Source organism: Leptodactylus fuscus, chromosome 1 (assembly GCF_031893055.1).
Source record: "Leptodactylus fuscus isolate aLepFus1 chromosome 1, aLepFus1.hap2, whole genome shotgun sequence".
Lineage (NCBI taxonomy): Eukaryota > Metazoa > Chordata > Amphibia > Anura > Leptodactylidae > Leptodactylus > Leptodactylus fuscus.
Genome location: NC_134265.1, coordinates 326,133,703 through 326,148,017, shown reverse-complemented (window position 1 = coordinate 326,148,017; position 14,315 = coordinate 326,133,703). Strand labels below are relative to the sequence as shown.

Sequence of the window (14,315 nt, the reverse complement as noted above, 5' to 3'; positions counted from 1 at the left end):
TCAAGTGCGCAGGAGGTGAGGTGGGATTTAGAGATTAGGGAGGAGAGTTTTTCGTCAGTGATGGTGGAGAAACAGGTCAAGGATGATGAGCAGTTGGGTAGAGGGGTTGCTGGGGGTTTAGGGTGAGACTGTCTCTGGTGTCAATTTTAGTTTTGAGGTAACAGGCAAAGTCATCAGCTGACATAAGTGACGTCGGAGGGGGCACAGGAGGAAGGAGTTGAAGGTGGTGAATAGCTGTTTGGGATTGCGATATAGTGCAGAGTCTGGTGAAGTAGACCTGCTTTGCAGAGGTGTGTTCTTGAATACGAGAACTGCCTATTTGTAACTGAGGAAGTCTTCCTGGGAGTGGCTTTTCTTCCAGATGCGTTCTGCAACCCGTGAGGCACGTCTCAGTTTTTTAGTCAGGTCAGGGTGCCAGGGTTGCCTATTGATCGGTCAGGCTCTGGTGTTTGTGAAGGGGGCCACAGAGTCAAGGGCTGAGGTAACAGTGGTGTTTATAGAAGGCAGCAGCGGCATCTGCGTCCTGGAGTAAGGATATGTCAGCGAGTGGTAGGAGAGAGTCTGAGAGCGTGCGGATGTCAAGGCGGTTGAGGTTCCTGCAGGGGCGTGTTGGTTTAGAGGTTGGGGGGTCTATTGGAGAGGAGAGGGCAGAGAATGTCAGCAGGTTGTGGTCAGAGAGCGTGGATGGAAAGTTAAAGTGGCAGCATATGGAGCAGAGGCGGGTGAATATGAGGTCTACGGTGTGTCCTCTTATGTGGGTGGCAGAGGAGGACCATTGAGAGAGACCAAAGGAGGCAGTGAGGGACAGGAGACTGGAGGCAGGGTTCCATCCCTCCCGATACTAATAACATAACCCATATCTAGAGAATGAATATGGACTGTGAACCTCATACACAGAATTCTATGGAAGGGGGAGAAAAAGGCTGCTGCTAGCTCTAGTATGCTTAGTAAATAGGATAACTCTGTAGAGAATAAGATGGTAAATCATACCAGCGGGCAGCAACTTTCCTTCTCCCCTTCCTCTTGTATAATACTTAACTAAATCCTCTACTAGAGATATTAAAATAAATAAAAATAATAAAATAGTCATATATACACTACAATGTACTGACACAGGCTATTCTAGGTGGTAGAATTTTCAGGATGTGTAAACCTATATATTTGCTACATTACTGGCTATTTGGGTTTTGTTTTGTTTTTAAACTGAGATTTTTCTTCTCTTTACTAGTCACTGGACAGATCTTCCTCATCCACAAGAGAACCCAAATCTAGTACAGCAAAGAATGAGACTAACAAAGCACCAAGAAAATTACTAGAATCCACGGAGCATAATAAAAACGATTCCAGAGGGGAAAAAGAGTCTAAGAAAAAGTCATCTTCAGAAAAAACCCAAGACAATGAAACCTCAGATCCTCGGAAACATGTTGAGAGATTGGACTCTACTTCTGAAGATTATCCAAAGTCTAAAAATGTAAGCCGATCTGAAAAGCATTCAAAAAGGGACGATGGAGATTTACAGAATGCCAAGATCACATCGAGGAAGGAACCAAAGTCTCATAAAAGTGAGCGTGAAAGAACTTATTCAGAGGAGCGTTCGTCTTCCAAACAAGAAGAGCGTTCGTCTTCCAAACAAGAAGAGCGTTCATCCTCCAAGCACAAGCATAAGTTGGAAGCCATACATAGACAAGCAACTGATGACATGGAGTCTCAAAAAACTAAAAAATCTTCAAAAGACGAAGAACAGGGTAAACTCAGTCAAAGTAAATCCAGCTCGGAAGAGCGAACTGATCGGAGAAATAAGCTGAGAACTGATGGAAAGTCTTTATCATCGAGCAAAGACGATAGATCATCTGATAATTCGGGCAAAATAGATGGCAGTAAAAGAGACAGACATCAGTCCATGGAGAAGTCCAGACCTGAGAATCGGACTAAGCGATCAGCCAGTGATTCCAGACATCGAGAGCTTAAAAGGTCTCACAGTTCATCTGAGAAAAAACCCAAGTCTTCAGCCGATGATAAAAATGAAGTTGACTCTGCCAACTCTGATAACTCACGGCAGGAAGAAAGTGTTAAAGACAGAAGGAGAACACAGAGCACTTCAGAAGAGAAGATGCATGCCAAAGCAAAGTTTAAGAGTAGTAGTAAATCTCCTAAACCGAGTGAACAAGAGGAGTCAAACCAAAAGAGTGAAAAAGAGAGGACTGTGGTGGAAGGGTCAACAGAAAAGTACCGGAAATCTAAATCTGACGATAAAGATGATGACCGAAGGGAAAATGTTGTTTCTCAGAGCTCAAGCAGTGCCGCTAAAGATGCCAGTCACAAGTCCAAGCATAGCGATAAAACGAAGGATAGAGCTCGACAGGACAGCAAGGATCGTGACTCGCTTAAGTTGGAAAAGAAATATTCTAGTGAAATGTTGAAATCAAAGCATAGTCATAAGGACGAGAGGCGAAAGGGGGAGAGTGGTAAATCGGAGGAAAGATCCTCTAAATATCCAGAAGAAAAGAAAACTCAAGATCGCTCAGGTAGCTCAGATCGAAAGTCAAGTAAGAAATCCATTTCTGAGCACAAAAGTGAAAGCTCGAAAGGCAGCAGTACTAAAAAAGGGATAAAGTCAGAGAGTGAAAGCGATTCTCAAAGTATTAGCATTGCCATCGAGTCAAAAGATATTGATTATCCTAGAGAGAACAAAAAGCCTGCAAAAATACTCATGGAAGGCACAGAAAAGGCAAATACTGAAGCTACTGTAACAAATCTAGGGAACTCAAGCCCTCACTCTGTTGCTGAAACTACTACCTCAAAGAAACCGGTTTCGGTCAAATCCAAGGTAAAACATGGAAATGTTGATTCAAGAGAGAGCAGTGGTGCCTTCAAAAATGTGGCAGCTTCTTTACAAAGTTCAGCTACCCTTATCGGTAGTGATCCAAGTGCATCTGCAGCGCCATTTGTAGACATTGTTGACTATAGTAAATTGGCCGTACCATTTGCCCGATTCTCCGAGGCTTTCCGTCATGAGAGAGATAGAGGTATCCCTCCCAAAAGGTCAAAGAATTCAGGTTGTGAAATGGGTGAAAGAGCTTCCCTGCAATCTGGAGAGCTAGAAAATACTGCACAGGCGCAGAGTGAATCTAGTTTAGAGCCCAATATTATTGACCATTCTAGTATGTCTCCTGATGAAGTATTCTCTGAAATAACAGATTCCAATGATGGTGAGATTTCCACTAGTGACCTTGCCGAAGAGGATGGAAAATGTACAAAAGAAGCTGCCCTAAAGGAAAGTGTAAATCTTCCAGTTGAGATTGATTCCTTGGAACATGATAATTTAGTCACGGGAAATAATGTAGGGGAACCTTCTGTTATGGATATTGATACCTCCGAAATGGAAACTTTTGAGAGATCGGATGCAACTGAAGATTTGTCTGCAGTTGTCGAAAGAGATGCTTCTTCTGTGAAGGTGACTTATACAGAAAGAAATGTGGAAAGTAGCTGTAGGGAGGCCAGTCAGGGGCAGGTGGATAGCAATATCTCTGTGCAGTCCGGGAGTGATAATCCACATGGAAAGGAAATTGAATGTGAAGACGCAGCTACTTCTTCCAGCTCTGTTATAGAAACTCCCAATGAATTAAGACTTCTTGGTGAAGACACTGCCACGTCGTCCAATACCACATTAGATATTAGCACCGATAAAAGTTGTATTGAAATGGACACTGTAAACCTTGATAATAGCAGGGACTATACTTCTTCAGCCTCTGCAGATGGTAACTTTTTGGAAGATGATGGCGACTTTACAATGTTATCTGAAAACAGCTTTGAAGATGCCACTACTTCTTCAAGCACTGATAGAAACTTGTTCCACGACAATAACGAAAGTTCAGAAACGTGTTCTCAAAGTACCAGCGATAATCTCCCAGGTCAAGTGAGTATCATTACTTTTAAGCCTGCAACTTCCAGTGCCAATCGGGAATCTACAGAAAGTACTCAAGAGAATGCAGCGTCTTCGTCTTACAGTGCTGAAGGTTCTCTTGCATTGAATGATACCCACACAGCAACATCTTCTGATACCGTCTCTGAAAGGGAAGATAGCGAAAGTGCTGTTGCCCATATAGCAACATCGTCAGAAAGTTTCTGTGTGCTTGTGTCTGAAAACATAACCACACAAGCAGCGACCTCTTCAGTCGCAGCAGCTGAAATCGATGGTGGTCTTGGGATATCAGAAAGGCACACGGCTACCTCTTCTAGTAGCGTCATCAATAGTAGTAGAGGGTTAAACTTTGAAGTCTCTTTGGTCTCCTCTGAAATAGACAGTGAACATGTTGCGGCATCATCAAGTAACTTTATGGACAACAGTATCATCGATGACTCTTTAGAAAGAGAGAGCGACAATGCAGCAAGTTCTTCCAGTAGTACCACCTGCAGAAATAACCATACGTTTGGTAATGCCGAGGAGAGCAAAAAGACACGAGCCACATCAAGCACCGAGCAAGATGGCTTGAGTGACACATGTACAAATGTAATCTCCTCTGGAACTCCTAAAGAATATCCAGGAAACTCCTCAGACCTGGCCATGGACAGTAGTACTGAAGTATCCATTGGCAGCGACCTGTACACCGGAAGTACTGCAAGCTGTTCTAGTAGCGAAGGAGGTCAAAGCAAGTATAACAAGCCAAATAAAGAAAAGGATAATACAGCATCATCAAGCAGTGGTGTTCCTTTGGTTCTAAGACATACATCTACTGAGGAGGCAGCGTCCTCTTCAAGTTCCTTTAGACAAAGCAGTGCAAATCACCCAGTCACGATAACCTCTGAAAACATAGAAGCTACGGCTTCGTCAAGCGTTGCAATGAACGTTAATACTGCTCGGTTTGACAGATCATCTCCTGGTAATAGTACCGACACGACAGCAACGTCATCGAGCAACTCATCTAGAAATGGTGTCAGCTTACATCTGTATCCCAACACTCAACCCACAGCATCTTCAAGTGTTGCAATGGACAGTAGTACAGAAGAGGATTTAGGCTTGAGGTGTGCTATGGCTGTAGATAGAAGTACAGGCACTGCAACGTCTTCTGATGTTTTGGACACATGCGCAGAAGACACAGTAAGAAATGATGAAGTACCTGCATCGTCCAGCACAGTCGCTGCTGATAGGACTCAAGAGAACTTGGAAAGTGGCTTTGCTGATAAGGCCAATGAACAGGCTGCTACATCCAGTGATATGATGGATAGCAGCATAGAAGATGACAAAGCTTGTGCTGTGATTTCCAATGATGCTTATTCCTCAGCATCCACAACCAATGACAATGAATCTAGCGCGATTAAAGATGGTGATATTAATAGTGAAGCTACAGCAGCCAGTTCAAGCAACGCTATGGAGTCGTCTTTTGATAATGATAATAATGCTACATCATCAGATTACATTATGGCCAGTAGTTTAGAAGAAGAGATACAGGCCTTGGGTCCTTGCAAAAATGATGAAGCTGCCAGCTCCTCAAGCGCTAGTGATAGGCTAGTCCAAGAAATCCCAGCAGAAGCGTCCATTGACAGGCCTGTTGTCGACGACGCAACCACTTCTTCAAGCACAGAAAGAGCAAATGATCTTGGGGAGAGAGTTGGAAATGTAGGGAATGAAACCTCTCACGACACTTTAGAAATGTCAGTGGAATCAAGCTTGGCAGACAACCACACCAACATTTCCATTTCTGGTACTTCAGAAGATGTTGCAGTTCATCTGTCTGGAGTGGAGGCCAATAATGATTCTGGTTGTATGGAGGCAAACTCAGATGATGGAGAGAATGATGGAAGCTGTGAGAAGGAGGATGCCGTGAGCAGCGCAAGCTCGGAAGAGCAAAGACATGTCTGTAGTGTATCAAGACAGCTTGGAGATAGGGAAACTGATGGTGTGGTCACTAGTGCCGGTACCAGAGCAAGAGTGTCACCTGGGAATGGAGACCATTCTGAAGCTTACGGTGATGTTACTTGTGCAGACAAAGTCGTCAGTTTAGATACAGGTGTTATTACAGCTTACTGTCCTGTCGAAGAAGTGGCGGTTTCTCATACAAATGATCTTGGTACAAATGAACATCAAGAGTCTGAGGCATTTGCTGATAACATGGATGTTGAACATACCGAAAGAGATGCTTCGGCTGAAAATGCCCAGTTTGAGGACATTGCTGATCTCGTAACAGAGCCTGAAGCTTCTAGACCAGCTAACCAGCCAGTATTGGAAGAAGGTGAAGGAGCTGTGACTAGTACAGGCATATCTGAAGAAAATGATGGTGTAAAGCAAGATAACACATGCTGTACCACAGAGAGCACTGAAAGTAGCAATGTCTTGAGCAGACCTACAAGCGCAGATTCTAGAGTTACCACAGAAGATGATGAAAGTGCCATCACAAGTACTGGAGCTAAAGAAGATGAGGAAGAGGGCGAAGGGTTTGTCACAAGTACTGGAACTACGACTGAAGATTCTTCTTTTTCAATCACTGTAGATCATAATTCTAGTAATATAATACATAGAGCAGAGGTCCAAAGTAGGGTTGAGGAAGAGATGATGGAAGAAGAACGGATAGAGGAAGAGGTGAATGCAGAGAAACTGGTTGAAGGAGAGGTAGTGGCGGAGGAACATGTAGTGGAAGTGGCAGTAGCTGAAGTTGAAGAAGAGGCCTTGGCACAAGTTAAAGAAACAGTGGAAAGGAGTGAAGAAGAGGAAGTGGCGCAGGTCGTGGAGGTGGCTCCGGTTCAAGAGATGGTTGTGGAAGCATGGTTCGAAGAAGAGACTGAGGCACGAGCTGAACAAGATGCTGTGGCACAAGTTGAAGAGGCAGTGGTCATGTCAAGAGTTGATAAAGATGAGTCACAGGTTGAAGAAGAAATGTCAAGATCACAAATTGAAGAGGAGGTAGTGTCACGAGTTGAAGAGGCGGTGTCTCAGGTTGAAAATACAGGGGTAATTTCACAGGTTGAACAAGAGGCTGAAGTACAGCTTGAAGAAGAGGCTGTGGCCATGTCACAAGTTGAAGAAGAGAATGTGTCACAGGTTGAAGATACAGTAGTAATGTCACCGCTTGAAGAGGGAGAGGCATGGCTCGAAGACAAGGCTGTGGCAATGTTACAAGTTGAAGAGAATGTGTCACAGGTTGAAGATGCAGTGGTAAGGCCACAGCTTGAAGAGGCTGAGGAACAGGTTGGAGATGGAGTAGTAGTGTCACAGCTTGAAGAGACCGAGGCACAGTTTGGAGATGGAGTAGTAGTGTCACGGCTTGAAGAGGCTGAGGCCCAGGCTGGAGATGTGGTGGTTGTATCACAGCTTGAAGAGTCTGAGTCACAGATTGGAAATGCAGTGGTAATGTCACGGCTTGAAGAAGAGGTTGAAGCACAACTTGAAGAGGAGACTGTGGCACAGCTTGAAGATACAGTGGTAATGTCACATCTTGAAGGAGAGGCACAGACACAAGCTGAAGTAGAAAAAGTTGGTGAGGAAGTTCTTGAAAGTGTTATCAGTGTCAGTATTGCACCGGAGATATTGAATAGAACATCAGAGCATATTCCTTGTCAACTAGGAAAGAGTCTTATCGCTTCAGAAGTTTGTGCACCTGAGTCCTTAACACTTGGTGCTTCAGAGATTTCTGAGCAGGACTACCAATGCACCACTCAGTTGGACAACAGTGCTTCAATTGATTCTCAAGTTTCACTTACAGAAAGCCATGGTGAAGCACACAACTTGTCTTTAGATAGTCGGACATTGCATTCTGATGTAGCACATCATGTCTTTGATGAAGAAAATAGGGTTCATCCAGCGTTGTCAGAAGGGATTTCGGAAGGCAACAAAGTTCACCACCTTTCTACAGGCACAAGTGAAGATGCCCCCATAACCTCATCTGCACAAATATCTAATACAGCAAATGCCTCAGCCAATGAAGATGTTCCATCAAAACTCGACCAGGGAAATATATCTGATCTCACAACGGCAGTTTCTGACGAATCCATCAACAAGCTTGAAGAGTCTGAGGACACTCCCAAGACACAGGAAGACAATAGAAAGCAATCAGAAGACCAGAACACTACCTCAGCCGATGCCTCTGAAAGCCAAATACCAATATCTAGTTCAGGTAGGTTTTATTGTCTTACTGCATGCTGTTTACTAGCATTGAGTGTATCACGTCATTGTGTGCTTTCTGTAAATGGCGCTATTGTTATTGGTACTATGAAAACCCTGAGAAGAAGCTGAGTTTCCATTGCCATTATATACATCAAACCACTCTCCAACCCAGCTCCTCCTGCACCTGGTTATTTACTCTGAATTCACTAATAAAATTGGTACATTTGGGTAGAAAAATCAAGTTCTAGTTGCTGCCCTATGAAGAGGGGACCAGGGAGATGGAGACCACTTCTATGATGTCTCACTTGTGTAGTAAAACTGGTTTTCTAAAACAAGAAACCACCACTACTAGAAAGCAGACTTTCCTGGTATGTGCCCTGGTGGAGGAGATATCGATGCTGTTCTTTTCGGGACCAATATCTCCCCACTGTCAGAAAAGCGTTCCCCATAGCTTAGCATCATCGCTGGGTTGTAAGGAACGCTCCCCAGACTTCTGTATAAGGAAAATGTTTGTTCTCGTACCGTGTTAGCCAGTGGGTTGGAAATATAAAAAAACTTGATAGTCTTCAGTAGTTGATACCTTTTTAATGGCTAACTCATAATGATGACAGATTACAACGTTTTGGAACATCTAGGTTCTTTTCTCAAGTAAATTGAGTAAATTTCTCAATTTACTTGAGAAAGGAACCTAGACGTTCCGAAACGTTGTAATCTGTCATTATTATGAGTTAGCCATTAAAAAGGTATCAACTACTGAAGACTATCAAGTTTTTTTTTTTTTTTTTATATTTCCAGACTTCTGTAGACGACCAGGATAACCTGATCTCTCAATAAAGAGCGGCCATTTTGAATACCACTTTTAGCAGTGAATTGTGATTGAATGATCAGTGCAAGAGGCAGAGGAGTAGAAGTGGCCAATAGGTAAAGAAGTACTGTTCTGTAATAAAATATTACCCAGGTTCTTTAAAGGGGCTCTATCTCTGGATTTTCACTATTTTAGATAAACATAAGCCTGAATAGCCTTTAAAAAGGCTATTCTGGTCCTGGTAATCGTTTGTTAAAACACCCCTGCCCCAGGGAGTTACCTTTTAAACGTATATATAAATGAGCCCTTCCGTGCACCGTGGGCATTCCTGTGCACCCCTCACATCATACTCTGTTCACTCCCTCCTCTGTGGTTCTTCTATGTAAGTCCCTCCTCCTGCTTTTGATTCACCAGCTCTGTCTCTTCCCTGATTCTGGAAAAGGACCTGTGATTGGCTTGTCCCTGTGATGACAACACTACAAGGTCCTTCGTCATCTTCTAAATAGTGATCTATACAGAGCAGGGGCTGCAGCTCCCTGTGTCTATCATAGCACAGATCTACTGTACACATGGTACACATATATCACTACTTAGAAGACAACAAAGGACCTTGTAGTGATGTCATCACTGGGACAAGCCAATCACAGAGCAGTAGTGACATCATCACAGGTCCTGTGCCACTAGCAGGGAAGAGGCAGTGAATTGAAAGCAGGAGGAGGAGCTTACATAGAAGAACCAAGAGAGGAGGGCGTGAACAGAGTATGACGTGAGGGGTGCACGGGAACACCCACGGTGCACGGGAGGGCTCATTTACATATACGTTTAAAAGGTAATTCATTAAAACAGTGGGGGGGTCTTTTAACAAACGATTAGCAGGACCTGCATAGCCTTTGTAAAGGCTACTCAGGCATATGTTTATCTAAAATAGCGAAAGTCCAGTGATAGAGCCCCTGTAATGTCACTTGTACTATTATGGACAGTTTATAATCGCATGTATACTTTAACTGTATTAAGGAGCTTTCAGTCCTTTCAGGTAATATTTAATTTTCTCCCATTTTTAAGTATTACTTGATTATGTGTCTTTGTTTCTGTTTTTTTGTTTTTCTCGTTTTTATGCAATGTGATATCTAGGTTGTGATAAGAAACTTTTTAACCTTAAAGGTGTTCTTTAGGGAGCCTTTGAATAATGCCCTGTATGTTTCAGCCCTAAGTCTGCTATGCTTGTCCATCACAAAGCCCTTTGGCAGACCGGCACTATCGTCTACCTCTAAAAACCGCTTTAAAGAAATCGTTGGCTTTAGAGGAAATAGTAAATTTGTTATTTTGGTTTTTTGTTTTCATTTCAATTTGCAGATACTGTTGTGGAGAATGTGCAGTCTGAGCAGGATCCTGAATCTTGTGTGAGTACCTTGTCCATTTAAGTCTGTATTTGGTTCATACTTATCAGCTAACATAAGTGTTGCTCATAGAGGAGTAGCGGCTAAAATGATCATAAGGGTATCGTCAGACATGGTCCCTTACCCTTCTAATTGGGTAAACGATTGGTTGTTCCTGATGGCTGCCCTGTGTAAGGGTGGTGACACATGGTGTTCCGATGGCGACTATAGTTGTATTCCATGCTTGGGCGTTTCATAAATTTATGCTTGGCTATTGTTCTCCATAACTTCGCTCAGACTATTTGTTTACATAGATTCCATATCAAAGTCACAAACAGAAGTCTTTAGGAGAGGGGAGGGGATGTAGGAGGCTGCAATTTGACTTACTGCTTTTGTCTTGTATCTCTGTCATTAATGTCAGAGGTGGAATAATCCATTAGGGTAACTGATCATTGTACTGCTTAATCTCAAAGTCCCATGTTACTTGCATGCAGGGTCTTGTTCTTAAACCCCTTTTAATTTGACGGTTTTTACTTTTTTGATCCAGAAATCTGGTGACAAAGATGAATCTAGTTCAGTAACTGAGGATAAATCAAAAGATCCTGAAAGTATTACAAAGCAAGGTTAGTGTGAATATCTACTATAGGGACAACCCTGAGATATCCCAATGAGTTGTGACAGGCTCTGCCCTGTCTGGTTAGGATCATGGCGGGGGTAAATCTCTTACTTCATTACACAGATAATGACCTGATCCAAAAAAGTGAGGATAAAGATTTAAAGGAAGAGAAGAGAGCGGAAGAAAGTCAACCGGATCCGAAAAGTGACAAGGTGGTAAGCGATGTCTTCTACTTTTCTAAACCCGCTGTTTCCTGTATTTTCCGTCACATTTATCTTTCTTTTGCGCTTTAGGAGCCTGTGCCTGCACCTCAACCTGAAAAAAGGAAGCGAGGCCGACCCCCAAAGAGGCGTACCCTGCTTTTAGCCTTGGCCATGCAAGCTGGTAAGTATGCTGGACATTGTGCATTTATTGTAACATGTTCTGTGCGTCAGGTGATCCTTATATGTTTGTGTTGTTCTGTCATAGAAGCGGCAAAGAAGCAGTCCTCAGAAGGCCAGGCTCCTCTGGATGTATGTATTACCACCATCATCTGATCAAATAATTCATTCTGCTTGTGTTTCTTGTTATAGTCCATTAAATGTGTGTTCTTCTGTTCTCTCACAGAGTGCTACAAAAATTTGAAGAAAAAAAAAAAGTTTTCTCTGCAGAATTTTTTTCATCACTGGTCCTAGAACCTGTGATATGGGCGGGGTAGTTTGGTTGGTTTTGTTTTGTTATTGGTTTGCTTTGTTTCGGGGGGAGTGGGGGGTTAAAAACATTGTTCCTGATCCCCCAGACCTTTCTCCACCTCCAGCAATTCATGTTCTTGGCATCTGTTAATAGGCACCACTCCACCAATTCCAGCACAGTTGGAATTTTCTCTCTAGTCCTCACCATTCCCAAGCAGTAAGTGTAGTTAGTTTTGGTGCTTGATGAACGCTTTAAGCTCTGCAGAGTCAGGCAGGGGGTGTGATTCAGAGCTCCAATCACATCCCTGGTTCACCCTCCTGACAGTCCAGAGTCTAAATAGCATATCCGGTACCAAAACTAACAGCATGGGTTGCTCAGGAATGGTGGGGGTAAGAGAAAAAATTCCAACTGTGCTGGATTCAATGGAGTCGCACCTATTAAATGATACAAAGAACTGGACTTTGGTAGAGGTGGTGAAAGGTCCTCTTTAAGTTTAGTTTCTCTGGTTTCTTTGGGGGGGGTTGTTGTTTTTTTGACTATTGACTCCACATTTCATTGCATTTTTACACTATATTTTTTGTTATTGAAGCAACTGGGAGAGCTTTAGGATCTGCTTTAGTTTAACGTGCCTTTATAATATGATAAAGCTATTCTCCATTGATCAGACTGTGTCACTTCCCCTTTGATATACTCAGTCTCTAATCCAGACAGTAGATCTTATAGGTTAGGTACTTCGACCACTAGCGTACAGGTCTCCATCGTTCAGGTGTACGTGGAGACCCTATCTGCTTTAAAAATGGTTACCCATGTACCCATACACTATAAAGGAGTCCACCCGGGAGAGACTCCGACGCAGATATGAATTCAGCCTGACGTGTAAGTACAGAAATGGGAAAGGAGACTGCTATAGAGAGAACAAGTAATATAGATATATAGTGAGATTGAGTGATGGGTGGGGGGAGAGAAAAGCAACCTGATACCTGGAGAAAGAAGCATTTTAATAATTGAATAAGGGAATTAAACTTGATTTAGAAATCTTCTTGACTATGACCTATAATACCAACATGAAATGGCAAATAAACTTACCGATAACTTGCACTTCACATTCTGTTCCAATAACTATTTTTCTATAATTTTTTCCTCATTTATTTCCTTTCTTGTTTCTCCAGGAAAAATCTGGAAATGATGGCAAAGGAAATACAGGTATATAAGTTGGAAACAAGTATAAACTGGGAAAGTTTCCAAGCCTTGTATAAAGAAGCGCTCCCATTGTAGACGAAGTGAATATTACTGCACGTGCTCTTACCTAGATATTTTGTAAAATGTCAGTAGACCTGAGCAAAGCGTGGTAAGGCGACCTGTACTGGTATTACCTAAGCTACAATGGACAATAGATAACTTTTTTTTTTTTTAAATTTAGGACAGTTTCATGACATTATGGGCAATGCACATCAAAACGTAGGTTAACACCCCTTTAAAAAGTAGACTTGACAGATCTGCAACCTCCATAGACACCACATTAGACAAAATACCCGACCTTATTGCCCAAATTCAAGGCTTCGTGGGCTGCTCAAAATCCCCCAAGCTTTGTTTCAAAATCTAAGAAAGGATAAGGTCATCAGTATCCAACACCCAGACCTGTCACAGATCAGCTGTTTTGGCAGCCTCTACTGCTGCTGCAGTGAACAGTGGATGCAATCTGCTCCTATTCAGGTGCAGCCTCATCCATTATGTAGTGGAGGCGCTGGGGAAGTGCAGCCCCATCCATGTATAGTTATGGCGCCGGGGCTTCACTCCTGTTACTTGAAAGGGAGAAGCGTACTGCTGTTACCAGAGTAGATTATCTATGCAGGGTGTCAGACCCCCAAAGACTGGAGGCTGCCTCAGGTTCCAGTCCAAAATACGGGTAGCCGTGACTGGATGCCGGTGCAGTGCACCAGCATCCAGTTGCGCACTCTGTTCCGGTTTAGGCCCAAATGAATGTGCCTAGTCCGGAGGAGGGAGTGTCTTGAGGCCAAATGGCGAGGCGACTCCGCCTAAAGTATGAGCATTTCCATTCTTTTTTCTGGGAACTGGAACAAACCGCTTGATTTCAATGGGAGCTGTCTTTTTGGTCAGGATTTTGAGGCGGATACGGCCTCAAAATCCTGACCAAAATACCCTGTGTGAACTCAGTCTAAAACGTCTTCTGATGCTGCTATCCTTTAAGATAAGGCTCTGCCCACTGCACAGAGTGAGGCAATAAATCGGCCCCTCCCCTCTCCATACACTTCAATGTGTGAGGAAAGAATAGTCGAGACAAGCACAGGAGAAGGAACTAGATTTCTTTCAAATGCATTACAAAGTTTCTTATATTCACCTGTACATTCATTGATATCATTGCAGGTACACTTTGAATGCAAAAAAATTAACTTTTATTTATTTCGTTTTTAAGATGTTCCTGGTACTAAGAAGAATGAGACTGAACTGAAAAAATCCGAGGTAAGACACATTAAGGTGCCGTTGGAAATGATGGTAAATTCTAAAGCATTAAAGCGAAATAAGACTATCACAGGGTGACAGACTGCAGACACTAATGCTAATCTAGTTTATCCTATAGAATTTAGCATATTAGTGTAGCAGGTATCACAAGAGTACACAGTTTAGTGACGTGTGTGGTTTTATTCATACCCTCGCGGTGCAGTAAAAGTTTTTTAGTAGGTGTAGTTTGGGTTTTCTTGATCCTTCATTATTGTCTGTATTCTAATG

At 42.8% G+C, this 14,315-nt stretch overlaps 1 protein-coding gene across 1 annotated transcript in view; it reads left to right on the top strand.

Annotated features, from left to right (window-relative positions):
* The window catches only part of BOD1L1 (biorientation of chromosomes in cell division 1 like 1), a 39,673-nt gene that overhangs the window by 18,253 nt on the left and 7,105 nt on the right, over positions 1-14,315 (top strand). Inside the window, exons 10-18 of the mRNA XM_075260273.1 lie at positions 1,229-7,036; positions 7,184-8,108; positions 10,257-10,303; positions 10,827-10,902; positions 11,019-11,110; positions 11,189-11,279; positions 11,364-11,407; positions 12,737-12,770; positions 14,002-14,048. Coding sequence (XP_075116374.1) covers positions 1,229-7,036; positions 7,184-8,108; positions 10,257-10,303; positions 10,827-10,902; positions 11,019-11,110; positions 11,189-11,279; positions 11,364-11,407; positions 12,737-12,770; positions 14,002-14,048 — 7,164 coding nt within the window. The remainder of the gene's footprint in view (positions 1-1,228; positions 7,037-7,183; positions 8,109-10,256; positions 10,304-10,826; positions 10,903-11,018; positions 11,111-11,188; positions 11,280-11,363; positions 11,408-12,736; positions 12,771-14,001; positions 14,049-14,315) is intronic.